The sequence below is a fragment of the Trichomycterus rosablanca genome, chromosome 1 (genome assembly GCF_030014385.1).
Source record: "Trichomycterus rosablanca isolate fTriRos1 chromosome 1, fTriRos1.hap1, whole genome shotgun sequence".
NCBI classification, from domain to species: domain Eukaryota; kingdom Metazoa; phylum Chordata; class Actinopteri; order Siluriformes; family Trichomycteridae; genus Trichomycterus; species Trichomycterus rosablanca.
Genome location: NC_085988.1, coordinates 45364973 through 45384821, shown reverse-complemented (window position 1 = coordinate 45384821; position 19849 = coordinate 45364973). Strand labels below are relative to the sequence as shown.

Below are 19849 nucleotides of genomic sequence, written 5' to 3'. Positions count from 1 at the left end.
CGCCACCCCATAAATATTTTTCTAGATCCGCCCCTGTATGTGACTATGTTTGTTTGTTTGTTTATTAGGATTTTACCATCATGTGTTACACTTTACATTCATGACAGGAACGGTAGCCACTCATTACACAAGATTCATCAGTTCACAAGGTTATATCGAACACAGTCATGGACAATTTAGTGTCTCCAATTCACCTCACTTGCATGTCTTTGGACTGTGGGAGGAAACCCACGCAGACACGGGGAGAACATGCAAACTCCACACAGAAAGGTCCCGGTCCGCCCCACCTGGGGATCGAACCCAGGACCTTCTTGCTGTGAGGCGACAGTGCTACCCACCAAGCCACAGTGCTGCCCAATCCTTTAACTAATTTTAATATAAGATATACACATATATAATATAAGAAAACCATAACACAAACCACCTACTTGTCTCTACACTCACTGTCCATTTTATCAGCTCCACTTACTATATAGAAGCACTTTGAAGCTCTACAATTACTGATTGTAGTCCATCTGTTTCTCTGCATGCTTTGTTAGCCCCCTTTCATGCTGTTCTTTAATGGTCAGGACTCCCAGGACCACTATAGAGTAGGTATTGTTTGGGTGGTGGATCATCCTCAGTACTGCAGTGACACTGACATGGTGATAGTGTGTTAGTGTGTGTTGTGCTGGTATGAGTGGATAAGACACAGCATCGCTGCTGGAGTTTTTAAACACCTCACTGTCCCTGCTGGACTGAGAATCGTCCACCAACCAAAAATATATCCAGCCAACAGCGCCACGTGGGCAGCGTCCTGTGACCACTGATGAAGGTCTAGAAGATGACCAACTCAAACAGCAGCAATAGATGAGCGATCGACTCTACAAGGTGGACCAACTAGGTAGGAGTGACTAATAGAGTGGACAGTGAGTGAACACTGTATTTAGAAACTCCAGCAGTGCTGCTGTGTCTGATCCTCTCATACCAGCACAACACACACTAACACACCACCACCATGTCAGAGTCACTGCAGCACTGAGAATGATCCACCACCTAAATAATACCTACTGTGGTGGTCCTGTAAGGGTCCTGACCATTGAAGAACAGCATGAAAGGGGGCTAACAAAGCATGCAGAGAAACAGATGGACTACAGTCAGTAATTGTAGAACTACAAAGTGCTCCTATATGGTAAGTGGAGCTGATAAAATGTACAATGAGTGTGGAAACAAGCAGGTGTTTTTAATGTCATGGCTGATCGGTGTATATCACCTATGTAGAAAAGTAAATGCTCCTAAACGTTATAAACTATTGTGCCAGTCTTGGTCTTTTTGCTTTGGATCATTGTACTGTTGACATTGTCCTGTTGATCATTGTCCAACTGCACATTTGCCTTAGGTCACAAACTGACAGAAGGACATTCACTTTGAGCATTTTCTGATAGAGAGCAGAATTCATGGTTCTAAAATGTTCTACCTTTGACTCCTCAGTCTACTTAATCATCATCTAGATGTCTATTGGCAAGGACAATTTGAGCCTTTGTGTTCTTTGTGGACTGCAGTGATTTGCGCCTTGCAACTCTCCAATGGATGCCATTTTTCCCTAGTGTCTTCTTTATTGTGGAATCATGTACACTGACCTTAAATGAGCAACAGAGGCCTGCAGTTTGACCTTCTGGATGTCATCAATGCTTTCTATGTGGTTTGTTGGAGTTTTGGAGATTTAGCAATGGATTTGTACCCCTTTGCATAACTTTTTGTGTCTGTATTGGAATCGCTTTAGAACATGCTGTGGTGTGCTGCTTTTTGAGACTTTATACCCTGCTTCCCACTGCCAGACATGTTCTATTTGCTTAGATTTACCAGGTCTGGAAGTAATCATATCTGGGTATTGGTAGTGAAATTTAACTCAATTGTTAAATGAATTTGGTTATCTGGTTGATATAGCTAAGGGGGCAGTGACCTTTTTCACATTGGGCCAGGTAAAGCTAAATAGCATTTTTCCTCCAATAAATGAAATCATAATAAAAAAAAAAAAGATTTACCTGGGTTATCTTTGTTGGTGACATATATGCAGAAATAAAATAAATTGTAAAGGGGCAAATACTTATTGACATGTATTGCAATTTTGATTTCAGTTTTACTGGTATGCAATAGGTATGACTTAAACATCTGTACTCAAAAATTATAAGGCATGTCCACATGTTTTTAGCCAAATTGTGCATGTCTCCTAAAAAGTAAGTAAATCTTTTACTTTAACTGTACACCGATCAGCCATAACATTAAAACCACCTCTTTGTTTCTACACTTACTGTCCATTTTATCAGCTCCACTTACCATATAGAAGCACTTTGTAGTTCTACAATTACTGACTGTAGTCCATCTGTTTCTCTACATACTTTTTTTAGCCTGCTTTCACCCTGTTCTTTAATGGTCAGGACCCCCACAAGTCCACCACAGAGCAGGTATTATTTAGGTGGTGGATGATTCTCAGTACTGCAGTGACAATGACATGGTGGTGGTGTGTTAGTGTGTGTTGTGCTGGTATGAGTGGATCAGACACAGCAGCGCTGCTGGAGTTTTTTAATATTGTGTCCACTCACTGTCCACTCTATTAGACACTCCTACCTAGTTGGTCCACCTTGTAGATTTAAAGTCAGAGACGATCGCTAATCTATTGCTGCTGTTTGAGTCGGTCATCTTTGAGATCTTCATCAGTAGACACAGGACGCTGCCCACGGGGCACTGTTGGCTGGATATTTTTGGTTGGTGGACTATTCTCAGTCTAGTAGGGACGGTGAGGTGTTAAAAACAAAAAACTCCATCAGCATTGCTGTGTCTGATCCATTCATACCAGCAAAACACACACTAACACACCACCACCATGTCAGTGTCACTGCAGTGCTGAGAATGATCCACCACCCAAATAATACCTGCTGTGTAGTGATCCTGGGAGAGTCCTGACCATTAAAGAACAGCGTGAAAGGGGGCTAACAAAGCATGCAGAGAAACAGATGGACTACAGTCAGTAATTGTAAAACTACAAAGTGCTTCTATATAGTTAGTGGAGCTGATAAAATGGACAGTGAGTGTTGAAACTAGGAGGTGGTTTTAATGTTATGGCTGATCGGTGTATATTCTACCACAAATGAAGCCCTTACTGAACAGCTAATTACATCTAATAAATCTTACAAACCTTCACTTAAAATTACATTTAAAAGCAATCAAATCAAGACATACTAAACATAGTACTGTTGACTCTTTTTGGAGATATTTGGGGATCTGACTTTGCCAGATCTTTTTATCCAATACTTCTGAAGTGGAACATCTATACATGTAGGACACTTTATTGTCTTACTAAAAAGAAAATCTAGATAAAGGGTAGTACTTAAATGTTGTTATAATTTGCTTATTTATCTCAATAACTCAATTATTTGTTATTTTCCATTTATTTATATGATTCTATGCATGTAAACTATTTTAAATAAACACATTATTGATAAAATGATTTTTTTATTTAAAAATAATAAATGAGTAATTTTTTTTTAAATGTCCTTTATAAAATGACATATTATTGTGCATTAATGATCCCCCATATTGCTTTTAGTTGCCCTTCCTAAAAGGATTTGCCCAATTTTAGCCAGAAAGGCAATGTTATGCTCCTGGTTTTATTAAGTCACTTCAGGAAAAATATGCTGAGGTAGTTAAAGTGGAGTTGTTTTTCTTGTCTTTACCTTAACTACTATCATTTACATAAAATAATATAAACACTATAAAACTGTGCAGACGTTAGACTGATAACCCTGCTAGACCAGTTGAATGTTGTAGTTTTGTTGAGTTATTGTTTATTTCTCCTGTATTGTGTACTTTGGAGTTGTAACAGGGTTTGGGTAAGAGATTGTGAATGGATGAGGTGTAATGGCTGCAATGAATACTGTAGGAGCTGAATGATGTGTTTCTCCCCTCTTTATCTGAGACCTCTTTACACACAATAGTGCAGTGTGCATCTTCCCCCCCTGCCTTATGAGATACTGGGTTGTTGTGTTTCTCTTCACAGCTGGAGCATCTCTCTCTCTGTCTCACTCTCTCTCTCTCTCCCTCTCTCCTCTGTTTGACATGAACAACACATCTGTTATTTCTTTAACACAGTTGAGATTGTTTGTTCTGACACAGGCAAGAGAAAGAGAAATAAAGGACAATGAAACATCTGGCCATGTTAATGCACTCTGTGTCTGCATCCATTAATATGTATCTGATGTATGTGCTACTGTACAGGATATATATTATTCTTCATTCTACATGTAAACTTCACTGTATTCATCTATGAATACTGTCAGAATAGAAGACTTAAACACAACGCCTTAATCTTCTTTTACAACTTGCTTTTTTATTTTTTTAATTGATCACATATTGGTTAAATAAACAAATAAATGGGAGCTTGTATGCTTGCAATCAACATTTTAATTAATTCCAAAGATGTTAGACTAGTGTTAGGGTCAGAGCTCTGCATGGGCCACTGGAGTTCTTCTACACTATATGCTCTGGTTCTTTACCAATTAATCACAGCAATGAAACCTACAGCAAGTTATGGTCACCACACTGCTAAATGTCTAAATAACATTCAAAAAATAACATTGTTTTTTAGACTAAACTAGACTAAACTATTCAGCATTGAAAAAAGATGTTTCTCCATGATACAGCTATGTGCATAAGCCGCGTCTCAGCGGTTGTGGAAAAGGAGTAGCCAAGATTTATAACAAAGATGTTTGCCATAGTGCAAAAATAACTTAAATTGTCAAATAAATTCAATACTTGTTGCTGGTTATTCCTTCTTCGTGAGACAGAAATCCACATTAAGGCTGCTCAGGTAGCGATAAAACACGCTAGCACACCAGAGCGGGGATTTTGAATACGTCGTAATGAATCTCAGCTCTGCCATCCGGCTGTTGTTCATATAGGGTAGGACAAGCTGGATAGGGACTCCTCATAACTGAGCGAATTATGAGTCAAGAAATAATGCTGATCAGGGTGTGGCTCTCTATGCAAAGCTGATCGGCATATGAACTCACCTTGTGCTACTGGGCATGTGTGTGACAGTCTCACTCTCCTCAATTGGGACAGGGGTTAGCTCCAGTAGAGAGGAAGCATAACGCAATTGGGTATAAACTGGACGCGCTACTAAAATTGGAGAAAAAGGGAGAAAATGCATTTTAAAAAAAACATGTTAAATTCATGTGTAAGATCATTTTATACCAGCACCTGCTCCTTTTTCCGAGTTTTTCCATGAACCAACCAATCTCCCATATTAAGCTAACCCCAATGATTAAATCAGCAAACTAACCGTCATCGTCAATATGCAGTTATTAAACCCCTAATTAAAAAACCTTATCTTGATTCATATGTGCTGGGTAATTATCGGCCAATTATTTGTTATGGGGCGTGTTGGTACGCCCGTCCATGTGGTTTTATCATGGGCTTTAGTTCGCCTTTCTGCACTTATGTGCGCCTCCGTGACCCTCAGTGCGTCTTTGTGCGCTTTCTAGCGCATTTGTGCTCCTCCAGGCGTCTTCGTTCTCTTTCAAATACCTAACTTATGACTATTTTTACATTATTTGCACATTATTTTAGAGGTCCTTTACTGAGGTTATAAATTGGAGAAAAGCCTGGCTATTGCCGCAAAAGTTTTGCATGATTAATTTTTTTCAGTCTAAGGTAACAAATAGATTTGATCTTAGTTTTAGGATAACTTGATTAAACAAATTAGAGTTACAAACGCCTGGTAGCTTCAGGATATAATAAAAAAATTTTTTAATTAGTAAATTAATAAACAATTTATTTAATTAATAAACAATTTTTAGATTTTTAATTTTTTAATTTTACATTTATATCTACTTAAAGTTTTTTTTATTTCTTAAATGTTTCTATATTTTTTTGTAAAGTTAATTCTATTTTGTACTTTACGTGTTCTTTTTTCTCGTTATTTGGTACTAATGTGACCAGGCAGTTAAAGCATTTCACTGCTAGTTATACCTGGCAGAAAGACGGTTGGAGTCAACTTGTTCGTGACGTCACGTGTTTCGCGAATTTCTGTTCGTAATCCGAAATTTGTTCGTACGTTAAGTTGAAAAAGATCGTTCGTAACCCAAAATGTTCGTATGGTAAACCGTTCGTAACTCAAGGGTCTATTGTAGTGGCAAGTATTGTAAGTCGCTCTGGATAAAAGCGTCTGCTAAATGCTGAGAATGTAAATGTAAAAAAAACATGCACAAAGAAACACAAAGGCGCATGGAGGCGTCACAAAGGCGTTAAAAAGAAGTATGAATTTGCCAGATGAGAGAGATATTAGTAGTGAAATGACTTTACGCTTGTGCACAGGAGCAACGCTGGAAAAGGAAAGGACCTTCCCCAAACTGCTGCCCCAAAGTTTTAAGTAAATACTAATAAGTTTTGAGTTTAGTTTTTTAATTATGTGAGAGCAACTCCGGCAAAAGTGCAGAAGAGCATAACTTTACTTTAACATAACTGTCACTAGATGGAGCCAAAGACTGAAATCACATGAAACACAAACGCTACAAAACACTGAACCAAGATGGCGATGGGACGACCGGGTAACTATAACCGTTGCCATAGATACATATATTTGTTAAATAGATTGCGCTTTGGATAAAGTGTGTTTATAAATGTCTTTTTAATGAAATAATACTTAAACTGGGTTTATTTGTTTTAGGCTTTTATTTAAATTCGCATGAACAGTCTATTACACGTGATAGCTTCTGTTTGTGTTAGTGAGCACGTCCATTACTGTTCACATTCAGCTAACTTAATTTTGTCTTGTTTTTATCAAATAAACCTACATACAAGCGTTTAAGGTTTTATTGTGTCGAGTTTATCTCACCCATATACGCCTGAAGTCAAAAGTTGAAAGTGCTCAACAGTCTGGGATCTCTGCTGTCATTAATTGCACTTCATAATGCTTCATTCGATTCCAGGTCTGTACAGCAGACAGGACAGTCTAGCACCTGCACTTACTTCTTTGAGACTGCACAGTTGTAGTTGAATGCTGAAAATGTGACTTGATATTTTCTTGCAGATACAAGTTGTGACATCACTGAAAAATATATCTAGACAGCATTTGTTGCTACAAAATATGCATCTATCTCTCAGGTTTATTGGTGCAAATAATGTGCAAATTATTAATTCTATTGACAGTAACACAACCCATACCCTGACATACGCTGACTTTTGCATGGGTAACAATTGGGATTGTTTTTAGCAAAGAATAGGACTGTTCCGAGAACAGTTTACAAGGTGGACTCTTTTGGACTGTGGTACAAATAAAGTTTGACACATCACTGCATAACTGAGCCTTTCATTAGTGCTCCTTTCATACCCAATTATGGCAGTATTAACTGTTTCAGATGTGTTTTTGTACAGTAGTCCTGGTCTGAAATGGTCTCTTTCACAACTTTTTTGAAACATGTTGCAGGAATCCAATTGGAAATTACTGTAGTTCATATTTAGAAAAAAAAGTTGATAAGGTAAAACATTTACAAACCACTGCTTTCTGCTTTTATTTGCATTTTCCGTTTGTTGCTTGTTTTAAATCTATTAAATAATTACTGCTTGTATGGTGGAGTTTTAAAATGACTTAAAATTTTTTTGAAATGTTTGAAATGAAATTCAAAAAAGCATGTCTCTGTCTGCATTTTTTGCCCTCAGGCAGGAGTACCATTGCTGTATCCTTTTCCTAATGTATGCTGACTTTGTAGAACTTTTTTGCTGTGATTTACACATGAATAGGTAAATGTAAACTGCATTGATTGGGTAATCAATCAGTTGCATAGTAGTAAAGGCTTGGTTCACCCTGATTGTCTTAGTGAATATACCATCTTTATATGTTAAGAAGTGTTTCTGAGCCTTAACCTGATACCTCAGCTCTCCTCTGTGATCCTCCAAATTCTAATTTACCTCTCTGCATTCTACAGCCTTTTCTACTTTCTTTCTAACCTCTGTTTGATCATCTACAAAAGTAAGTAAACACATCTATAAATTCGTACAGCTGAAAAATGGTTACATTAGTTTGAACAACTTTATTAAAAAGCATCTACCGGATGAGTCAATGTAAATGTAATACATGTTTTGTGTGATGCAGGCCAAGTGCTGAGTTACCCTGACAGTTATTTGACTCTGGATGTGGCTTTGCTTCTGCTTATGGTTGCCTTTGAAATACTAAGAGTATACTGGGGTATGTTTGATCTGCTTAGGCTTCCTAACATGATTACTACACTTTTATTTATTCATACATTTGGAGTGTAAATATTACAGGATTTAAGGGTTCTCCAAATTGTGGCTTTCCTAATTCATGACTTATTTCTCCTTTCTCACTCAGGAATCAGGGGGAACTTGCAGGAGAGTGCGAAATTCATATGTTCCAGTCTAATTTTTACAGCATTCACACTCCTTTTCTCAGTGTATTTCCTGCTGTGGCAGTCATATGTGCTGAGAGCGGATGTGATCATTAACACCATATTGCTCTGCATCTGTGGCCTTACTGGAGCTGTGGGATTTGGAGCCCTTGCACGCTTTACCAGGTCAGACCTCAGGGGTTAGAAGTTAAAAAAGGTGTACTCTAGGTATTGATGACTAGTTAATAGAGTGGCGCTGCTGTCAACAGATCTCATTAAGGCATGAGGGTAGCATGTGCTTTATTATAAACACATGAAGCAAGCCAAGTGTTAGGACTCAAGCTCTTGACCTGAGGACCAAAGATGAATGCTTTTCTGCTGTGCCACTTTAAACCTTGACAGATGTTTTGTTACATTCTGTGTGCTTTAGCTTTAAGAGGTCATGTTTTGTGAATATATTTGGCCTGTTGTTGGTGGCTAAAATGTTGCTTTTAGATATTTCATGACTACAGCCGTTACAGCTGGCCAATCCACTTATTACAAGGGCTGTGGGATGCAGATTTGCATTTTTTTTTTTTTTTGCATTTTTCCCAATTTTCCTCCCAGTCTAGTCATTTCTAATTACCCGATTGCATTTAGCTTCCTCTCTACTGATGCTGATCCCCACTGCTGATTGAGAAGAGCGAGTCACACAGTTAGCAGTAAATAAAATAAATAAACTTAAAAAGAGCCTCACAGTGAAGATAAACCGGAGCAGCACGCGCGCGCGTGTGTGTGTGTGTGTGTGTGTGTGCGCCTTTAGAAGAACGCTTTGTTCACTGTATCGCTATAAGTGATTCATTGATTCACGAGTCATTTTTCGCGAAGCGTAAGTTTCTCTTCTCAGTTATCTCTCCGTGTTTACTGTTATTAATTCAATGTCGTGGTTTTAAATAAACACCAACTACTACAGAACATTTTGTGTGACTCTCTTACATTAAAAAGCTTCATTAAAAAGCTTAATTAAACTGCTATTACCACAGATCTGTAACCGACCGTCAGACTCGTTCCGTCTAAGGAGCTAAAAGTTCAGCAGATGATCCTGAACTAACGAATTTGGTAATGAATAAACTTTTGCCTCTGATTGGCTCTGTAACGTTTTCTGTTCTCATCTACATCACAAGTAAGAACCGCTCACGATTTACCAAAGTGAACCAGGAGTTTATATAACGTGCTGATAGAATCGACTCAGATGTGACCGGGTTGAATTATCTTTTTAAAGTAAATATTACAATCAGCAAAATTACATCGTATGTATGATGCACAACGTTAATGATGTTATTTTAGGTCATGAAGAGCTTTCACTGTGGTTTCTGTACGATGGTTGATGAATGGTGATGTGATGGTTGGTGCTTCGTAGCTCAAAGTCTGGATCAATCCACTGAGCTGTTAACTTAACATGGTCTTTATATATCACACGATCGGATCGGCTACTTTTAGGAAATATCGCCGATCGCCGATAGCATATTTTGATTAAAAATCGGCCGATACCGATTCATAGCCGATCGATCGTCCCATCTCTAATTCAAATAGCTGTTTTTATACATCTCAAGAAGGAAATGCACTTCACATACAAATCAGTCACATGATGCTTTGGCTTTAGGTGTAACATGTTGCTTGTTAAATATTCCTATTTTAGTTCCACTTAAAATGACACCAGGTCAAGACGTTAAAAAAGAACTCATGGTGGTTTACTGACTACAAACAAGGAACTGTAATTATGTGAATACAACATTTATACATTTCAACTCGTCTTGTTATATCAGATTATGTTTCTTCTTATTGAGTGCACTATATCTCATATGTCAAACTTTTAACAGACAGACATCTGTAGATCTGATGGCTAGATTTGTTTACATTCCTCTTTTTTTTTTTTTTGTTTAATGCTTTGAATGTATGAATGAAATCAGCAGGTTTCAAGCCTTTGAATTTAATTATTTACACACTGCTCATTCATGAGTCCTGTCACACTATCTGCAGCCTTATGCAGGAGCACAGTACTGGTGTGCCGATTTCTTTGTCCTGGTACTCATTAGATATGCTTTTGTCTTGGGAATGAAGCCAAAGACCCGTTCCCCAAAGCCAGACTGTTTTACACTAATGGTAAATGTGCTTTTCATTTATAAAAGCTGAAAGTGGTAAATAAGAAAGTCTTTTGGATATAAAATATGAAAAACAATATAGCTTTACAATGCATGCGTTGTTTTTTGTGCCAAACATACCTTTTGGAATTTTGGACAAAAAGTTCAACCTTGGTGTCATCAGACCATTACACATTTTCCACATGGTTTTGGCAGACTTAATGTTTGTCTTTGCAAAATGTAGCCAGGCTTGGGTGTTTTTATGCCACCCTACCCCACAGCCCAGACATATGAAGAATGCGGGAGATTGTTGTCACATGTAGTACACAACCAGTACTTGCCAGAAATTCTTGTGGCTTCTTTAGTTTTGCTTCCTTTTGGCCTCTTATCAGCTTCCCAGACCTGTTTACTTTTCTTTTCATCCCTTTTGGAGAAACATCCAGTTCCATGTCACTGTTGTGCCATATTTTATTTACCTATTAATGAACGTCTTCACTGTACTTTATGGTATACGTAATGCCTTGGTATTTTTGTACCCTTCTCCTGACTGATACCTTTAATGCTTTGTAAACTCTTTGCAGACCATAGCAGGAAAATCCTAATAGAAGATCTGAACTTTATATAGGGTTAATCAAAGTTATTTTAATAGATGGCAGGTGTCACTGACTACTATTTAACATGAGTTTGAATGGGATTTTAGTTTGTTGTTTAATTGATTAGATTGCACAGATTATAAGTCACACTAAAGGTGGAAATAAAGCGGAAATTATTTATTTTGTTCCAATTTTTAAATTGCATTATAACAGGGATATGTAGACTTTTTATGTCCATTGTATATTATTAGCTATTTACAAAAAATACAAAGTCTCTGTAGCAAGCATGGGCAGATCTCAACTTCTAAAAGCAATGTTTCAGCATAAACTACAATGTGGGAAACTGTAAAATAAAATGTGTTTTAGAATCTTGGTGAGTCCTTTTCTAGCCAACCGTCTGAGCTGTATACAGAAAGGATAATTTAACACTGATCATTAAATTAAAGCATTGTTTTATCTAACTTTGGCATATAATAGTTACAATTAGCTACAGATGCTTACTATTTAAATAAAAGTATTAAAGGTATTATTCATTTATTTGTTTATGTATTTCGCTTTTTCTCTTTTCTTTCAGTGTATACTGATGAGAGATCAGAATTATTCCATTGTATATATCCAAACTTCACTTTAGCTTGAAGTGTGGAGTAAATGTTCAAGAAACTACTGCTGCAGATCCTGTAACCTACCAAACAGTTTTGGACTGAAGCAGGATGAGGTGGCTTAAATCCAGAATTTTCCAAATAGCTTTTTGTACTTCATCTTGAGCTAATAAGAACTGGATTATTTTTAAGTGTCTACAGATACCGTCAATGGCCAAAGGTTTTATGGACATCTGACCATGAACTTGTGGGATAACATAAGTATAACAGGAGGTCCTCTAATAATAGAGAAGCCTTGTATCCAACACAACCCTGAGCAGGGTGAAATGGTCATTAAATTTTAAATGGAATGAACTGTTTGAAAATAAAGTGCAAACTTTTAAACTTGTTTGCTAATAATATCTTTATGTATAGTGGTACCCAACATGCAAACATAAAACTACCCTTGTTCTTTTAAATCGTTTGCAAACATGTACATTGGATAAAGCCTCTTCACAAATAGTGGTAGCAGGTTGGTATGATTATTGTTATAACTTATTAGTGTGTTTTTATTCTTACTATTCTGCGCCAGGTAATCGTGCATGTATGCATAGCTTTCATGAATATGTTTATAGATGTCCAGTAGATGGAGTATTTGAATAGGTATGATAGGCCTTCTATCTGAGAGAGAAATTTTAGGTTATTAGGAAGTATTAAGCTAGCACCAAACTAGCATTGTTATACACTGATCAGCCATAACATTAAAACCACCTCCTTGTTTCTACACTCACTGTCCATTTTATCAGCTCCACTTACTATATAGAAGCACTTTGTAGTTCTACAATTACTGACTGTAGTCCCATCTATTTCTCTATATACTTTTTTTTAGCCTGCTTTCACCCTGTTCTTCAATGGTCAGGACCACCACAGAGCAGGTATTATTTAGGTGGTGGATCATTCTCAGCACTGCAGTGACACTGACATGGTGGTGGTGTGTTAGTGTGTGTTGTGCTGGTATGGGTGGATCAGACACAGCAGCACTGCTGGAGTTTTTAAATACCGTGTCCACTCACTGTCCACTCTATTAGACACTCCTACCTAGTTGGTCCACCTTGTAGATGTAAAGTCAGAGACGATCGTTCATCTATTGCTGCTGTTTGAGTTGGTCATCTTTGAGATCTTCATCAGTGGTCACAGGATGCTGCCCACAGGGCGCTGTTGGTGGACTATTCTCAGTCCAGTAGTGACAGTGAGGTGTTTAAAAACTCCATCAGCACTGCTGTGTCTTATCCACTCATATCAGCACAACACACACTAACACACCACCACCATGTCAGTGTCACTGCAGTGCTGAAAATGATACCAAATAATACATACTCTGTAGTGGTCCTGACCATTGAAGAACAACATAAAAGGGGGCTAACAAAGCATGCAGAGAAACAGATGGACTACAGTCAGTAATTGTAGAACTACAAAGTGCTTTTATATGGTAAGTGGAGCTGATAAAATGGACAGTGAGTGTAGAAACAAGGAGGTGGTTTTAATGTTATGGCTGATCAGTGTGTACGGTAGTTTAAGACAGGGTCGGGTAGTAATGGGACAGATTCTTGAAGTACATTTTCAAATCGATTTTCCAAAGTACATTCATATTTTATTCATAAATCCTATTTATATATTACTGTAAAGACAACTTCCACATTTGGAAAAGCTACATGATCATGTTTACTTTTAGAATAAGTATTTTATATAAATATTTTACTGACTTTACCAGCTGAATATGTGAATATGTTAATAATGCAATGGTATTACAATGTCTTCTGTTCCATTTTACTCACATTTATCATGTGACTGATTTTTTACTTAGTAATGTAACTTTATTAATAGAGAGGAGGATTATCATAAATTAAAGGATTTCAATAAATACACCATTAATACACCATATGGCCAAATGTACAGTATGTGGAACTATTACCTCAGTGTTAGACACCTGCTACACCTGTTAGCAATGGCTGTGGCTTAAATGCCCAAGCTTAATGATTAAAAGGGTCCACGTACATAGTTTGACCAAAGTGTGTAACTCTTTTGTAACATTATGACAGTGTGTTTAGTATTAAGACATCTGGTCAATTTTGTTTATTCAGTACTTGTAGTAATAGTTATTGTAAACTGACCCTATAATGTACTGGCTAGTAAATGTATATGTTTTACAAGGCATTGGCAGATGCTTTTATCCAAAGCAGTTTACAACAGAGACTAAATTTAATTCAGGCAATTGAATTTGGGTTTTGCTCAGAGGCTCAAAAGTGGAAATGTGTCAGTGGTGGTGCTTGAACCAGTAACCTTATGAATACTTGAAAAGTAACTTAATGGTTGAACTACCATTGCCCTGTAATGGATAAGGGTTATGATATACTGAAACATTACCTTTCTAACCTATTTGAATTTTGCATTTGTTTACATTGAAAGAATAAAGAAAGCTTATCAAAGTGACACGAATTGTCAAATTAGAAATAGAAGGCAGAGCCTTGGATGCTTTGTGTCTGACGTCAGCCTTGGCAGTTGGTGATATACAAACCTGGTGATGTTCCACCCTGTTGCTCTTTTCTTATTCTTTTCTTTGAAGCTACCTCTCCCTGGCCATACAGAGTTACACTCCTGGTTTAATGAGGCCCATGTCTGATAGCCTGCTGCCTGTTAAATGCATATAAAGAGAAAGATCAAATCATTAAGCATAAAAAAAACGTAATACATCGCTTAATACTAGCTTAATACCAGCTTACTATGGTAAGCGCAGTACTAAGGTAAAAAATAATTTCCAATAATCCTAGACCCACATTAGGATAACTTTTTAAAAATTTTTTTATAATTTGTTAAGCACTTGCCTTCTGGTTTCTATTATAAGACAAATCAAATGCAGACCGTGTGGATACATTAACTTGTTAAGCAAACACATTCTCAAATATCGTGGTTACAACCTGATCTCACACAGTTCGTAGGAACTCATTATGAGCAAGCTTGATTTCACATAATTGAAGTCTTTAAAAAGAAACTCCTGTGGTTATCTTTATTCACCTAAAAACTCGTGAACAATACAAAAATAATGTGCCATTTATAAAAGCAGTAGTATTAAACATTGAAATTTTGAATAACTAAAACTTTCTCATCCAAAAATGTAAATATTACAGTTTTTAGGCTACTCTAAATAATACATGTGTAGAACATTGGCGTTGTACAGCTCCAAGGTTCTGTGGTAATGGGTCACTGTCTGTCAAGGGTTTGGCATGTTTCTCTATGTCAGCATGGATTTTCTCTGAGTATTTACATTACAAACCATGTCCTAAAAGATGCAGGAGGTATATATGTGAGTGTGTTGCTTTGTGATTAAGATCCACCATGACCCTAACCAGAAGAAAGGGTTACTATAAATAAATAAATAAATAAACCGATGAGGCATAACATTAGGAGAAGTGAATAACACTGATTATCTCTTCATCACAGCACCCTTTAGTGGGTGAGATATATTAGGCAGCAAGTGAACATTTTATCCTTAAAATTGATGTTAGAAGCAGCTCACGTAAGGCAAGCATAAGAATTTGAGCGGTGGCTAGACGACCATCCCATCTTGTGGGGTGTTCCCGGTCTGCAGTGGTCAGTATCTATCAAAAGTGGTCCAAGGAAGGAACAGTGGTAAACCGGCAAGTGAAAACTTAGGAAGCGAAAACTGGACAAAAACATTTACACTGGATGACTCAAAAAGAAAGCCAGCTGCATTTTAAAAGACCCCACTCACCCTGGACATAACCTGTTCTCCTCTTGCCCTCTGTAAAGAGACATAGATCAATCAAAGTCAAAACGAACAGATTAAAAAATAGCTTTTACCCACAAGCAATCAAATGCTTAGCCCCTATACCCCACACATGAGACTGGAGCTATTTATTTATATGTAAGTATGTACTTTTTGCCAGCTTTATTTATATCTGCTGTCCCTATGCATGTCCTTGTGACTTAATGGATACATACACTTGCTGTCAATCCAGAGTTGCTAAATGGTTTTTCGTTGTTTTAAACAATGACAATAAAGATCAATCTGGTTCTGATAGAAAGGTGTCAGAATACACAGTGCATCACAGTTTGTTGCGTATGGGGCTGCAGACCAGTCAGGGTGCCCATGCTGACCCCTGTCCACTGCCGAAAGCGCCAACAATGGGCACGTGAGCATCGGAACTGGACCACAGAGCAATGGAAGAAGGTGTCCTGGTCTGATGAATCACGTTTTCTTTTACATCACGTGGATGGCCGGGTGCGTGTGCGTTGCTTACCTGGGGAACACATGGTACCAGGATGCACTATGGGTAGAAGGCAAGCCGGCGGAGGCAGTGTGATGCTTTGTGCAATGTTCTGCTGGGAAACCCTGGGTCCTGCCATCCATGTGGATGTTACTTTGACACGTACCCCCTACCTAAGCATTGTTGCAGACCATGTACACTCTTTCATGGAAACAGTATTCTTTCAGCAGGATGATGCGCCCTGCCACAAAGCAAAAATGGTTCAGGAATGGTTTGAGGAGCACAACAACGGGTTTGAGCTGTTGACTTGGCGCCAGATTCCCCAGATCTCAAACCAATCGAGCATTTGTGGGATGTGCTGGACAAACAAGTCCAATCCATGGAGGCCCCACCTCACAACTTACAGGAGTTAAAGGATCTGCTGCTGACATACCGCAGCACACCTTCAAGGGGCTAGTGGAGTCCATGCCTCGACGGGTCAGTGCTGTTTTGGCAGCAAATGGGGGATCAACAGAATATTTAAAAGGTGGTCATAATGTTATGCCTGATTGGTGTAAATGGATAGGGTTACTATAAATAAATAAATGGTTAACACAGAGACAACAGAAACCAGCTAAGACCAGTATACTGCTTTGTTTTTTCAGTTCTTTTGAATAGGATTACCATTGTACTGTATTTACCCATTACTGCCAAGGGTGCCACTAATTTTGGAGCTTACTATATTTGTAAGGTATACTTGATACAACCATCAGGTCAGGGTCTGGTGATCGGTGCGCCCTCCCTCTTTCTATCTGCACATACAGGTACGCCCCCCCTCCCCCTTCCCCGCCCTCAATGCAATGCAGCCGTCGCCAGCGTGCGCGCGCTCCTGCTCCGATCCGCTCGCTGTGTGTTGCGCGTGACCGCAGCTGTGTCACCTGCTCTCCATACTGAGAGATAATCTGCGTGTTGATCTTTGTGCTGCAAGAAATGTTCACTTAACCTGCTGGGTTTTATCATTATAGTTGTATTTGTATGGTCAAATAAACCAAGTGGAATAAAGAACTACTGTTCCTGTTTTGGTAAGTCTTATCTGGAAAGTCTTTATTTTTCATGAATAGAATAGTCACTGGTTGCTTAAAGTGCTGTAAATGTGCACACAAAGTTTACAAACACTTGTAAAGGACGTGTGTAGGACAGTCTTTGTGATTTTAGTGATTTCTGCAGCTGTTTTTTCTCCTGTTTCAATAAAAAGCTTACAAATTTACAAATGTTATTTCATAATTTTTGTCAGAAAATATGACAAACCCTACTGGGTCAAAATGATACATTTAACAACTTAGAGTATTAATTTGGTGGTGTAGAAAGTTTAATAAGCTGGGAATTGCTTGTTTGTGTTTATGACTTGAACTGGCGACTTCTCAGTACCCATATAAACAGGACTAGTATGACCACATAATGCCGATCATTTTCAGATTTTCATTCAGTAATGTCACTTGGAGCTATTTCTATGCAACCTTAAGTCCCAAGGCATCTGTACAAACTATTGTGCTATGGTGTGAAGTGCAAGGAACAGTGGTTTCCTTGGCAGCGGGGCGGCACGGTGGCTAAGTGGGTAGCACTGTCGCCTCGCAGCAAGAAGGTCCTGGGTTCGATCCCCGGGTGGGGCGGACCGGGTCCTTTCTGTGTGGAGTTTGCATGTTCTCGCCGTGTCCGTGTGGGTTTCCTCCGGGTGCTCCGGTTTCCTCCCACAGTCCAGAAACATGCAAGTGAGGTGAATTGGAGATACAAAATTGTCCAGGACTGTGTTCGATATAACCTTGTGAACTGATGAATCTTGTGTAATGAGTAACTACCGTTCCTGTCATGAATGTAACCAAAAGTGTAAAACATGATGTTAAAATCCTAATAAACAAACAAACAAACCGTGGCAGTGTCTCAAAGAAAAGCCTCATGATGCTCGAATAGACATATATTTAATTTAAGAGTTATTAAAATGTATGCTATAAATTATTTATTTATTAGGATTTTAACGTCATGTTTTACACACTTGGGTTACATTCATGACAGAAACGGTAGTTACTCATTACACAAGATTCATCAGTTCACAAGTTGTCTAATCCATAGACAATTTTGTATCTCCAATTCACCTCACTTGCATGTCTTTGGACTGTGGGAGGAAACCGGAGCTCCCGGAGGAAACCCACACAGACACGGGGAGAACATGCAAACCACACAGAAAGGACCCAGACCGCTCCACCTGGGAATCGAACCCAGAACCTTCTTGCTGTGAGGCGACAGTGCTACCCACTGAGCCACTGTGTCGCCCTGCAATAAATTAAAATACTGTAGAAAAATCATTTTACAGTATTATAAGGCTCAGCTGACACTGATCAAAGAAAATGCATTTTGGAGGAGAGGTCTGTTGTCAGATGAACCAAAATTAAGATATTTGGCAACACACCATGTATGTTGGAAGAAAAAAGGGGAAGGCTTTTAATTATACCAATAATCTCAAATTATTAAAACTAGGCTTTTTAACTGGCCTTTCTAAAGTCCAAGCCTCAACACTGTAGAGGATATGTGGACTGAACTGGAAAGTCAAGTTTGTGCCAGGAAACAATACATTTAACTGAACTGTATCAATTCTGCCTAGTGAAGTGGTCAAATATTACTCCAGAGTTGTCACATGCTTTTTATAGCTTTCAGTAGCAGCTGATCAAGATGAAAGCTAGGGGACAACATTTTAAGTATAAGGTGTGCAGTGTCTACATTTTGGACCCAGCATAGTTTTTCATATTTTCTGCTATGCAATCATTTACAGTACACTGTATGTTATTTGATGATGAGCATTTTCAGGAATTGATGACCAAAAAAGTAGCAGCCTAGCACCCCCAGAAGACGAAGCAATTTAAATAACTGGCTAGTATGGGTGCAAGGTTAGCTGTGGAGTTTTTAGGCACCATAATTGTGTTTTTTTTTTTACACAATATATGACCTATATGACTATAACAAGATGGATACACCCAACCTGTTTGTGTGGTGTAGTGTGTGGGCATGCTTTAGTAAAATGAAAGCGCTAGGGCACATCCCCACCAGCTATTGCACTAAAAAAGAGGAAGTATCCAGTAAAACAAATCCACTCTTTGTTTAATATACAATCCAAAATATCTAATAAAAATCCCTAGTCAAAAATAATAAAAATAATAAATAACAAAATTAAATGTAACATGCAGGTGGCTTGGTGGGTAGCACTGTCGCTTCACAGCAAGAAGGTCCTGGGTTCGAACCCCAGGCGGGGTGGTTCGGGTCCTTTCTGTGCGGAGTTTGCATGTTCTCCGTGCGTGGGTTTCCTCCGGATGCTCCAGTTTCCTCCCACAGTCCGAAAACATGCAGTCAGGTTAATTGGAGACACTGAATTTCCCTGTAAGTGAATGGGTGTGTATGTGTCTCTGCTCTGCGATGGACTGGCGTCCCGTCCAGGGTGTTACTGTGTGCCTTGCACCCATTGAAAAGCTGGGATACACTCCAGCTCCTCTTATTTCCTAATTCCTTGTTTGTCAGTTCTGTTTGTTGTTTGTTTGGCTAATACGCCGGACTGAAGGTCGGACTCGATGCTCGGCCTGGCTTCTCCTACTGGGCATTTTGCAGATGTTCTTTTGTTCTGGGTGCCTTGAATTTGCAATGGCAGCTTTCTGAATTTGTACCTGTGTTTGCTGACAACCTTTTATTTTGAGTTTTCCAATGAGTGGGGTGGCACTGTCCTGAGTTCTTAGCTGCTGTTGGTTTACTGCATTCCCTCTCCTGTTTCTTTGGTAAGTGTTTGATTTAGAACTAGCCAGTGGATTAAGTAACTGGCATCACTTGTCATGCTGACACCTTTTTTTTCTGCTCTCGACTTTTTATAAA

The 19849-nt window shown here is 38.5% G+C and overlaps 2 protein-coding genes across 3 annotated transcripts in view; both read left to right on the top strand.

Annotated features, from left to right (window-relative positions):
- The first annotated feature begins 6523 nt into the window (after positions 1 to 6523).
- On the top strand, positions 6524 to 12080 carry LOC134321730 (transmembrane protein 80-like). Of its 2 annotated transcripts, XM_063003568.1 has the most exons (6): positions 6524 to 6587; positions 7699 to 7715; positions 7915 to 8008; positions 8132 to 8224; positions 8369 to 8570; positions 11672 to 12080. In XM_063003568.1, exons 1-6 carry the CDS (start codon positions 6569 to 6571, stop codon positions 11679 to 11681), a joined length of 435 nt encoding a protein of 144 aa, XP_062859638.1. In that variant the 5' UTR covers positions 6524 to 6568; the 3' UTR covers positions 11682 to 12080. The 2 variants fall into 2 exon arrangements, with proteins under 2 accessions (XP_062859638.1, XP_062859628.1); XM_063003558.1 differs by lacking the exon at positions 11672 to 12080 and having other exon boundaries at positions 8369 to 9327.
- A 4843-nt stretch (positions 12081 to 16923) lies between these two features.
- The window catches only part of eps8l2 (EPS8 signaling adaptor L2), a 59108-nt gene continuing 56182 nt past the window's right edge, over positions 16924 to 19849 (top strand). Inside the window, exon 1 of the mRNA XM_062993443.1 lies at positions 16924 to 17022. The gene's annotated coding sequence lies outside the window, so the exon portion shown is untranslated. The remainder of the gene's footprint in view (positions 17023 to 19849) is intronic.

Excerpts from the sequence above, each read along its gene's own strand:
- LOC134321730 (XM_063003558.1), top strand. Across the intron at positions 8,009-8,131 it reads CTGTTTGATCATCTACAAAA|GCCAAGTGCTGAGTTACCCT; the intron begins GTAAGTAAACAC and ends TGTGTGATGCAG. Across the intron at positions 8,225-8,368 it reads AATACTAAGAGTATACTGGG|GAATCAGGGGGAACTTGCAG; the intron begins GTATGTTTGATC and ends TTTCTCACTCAG.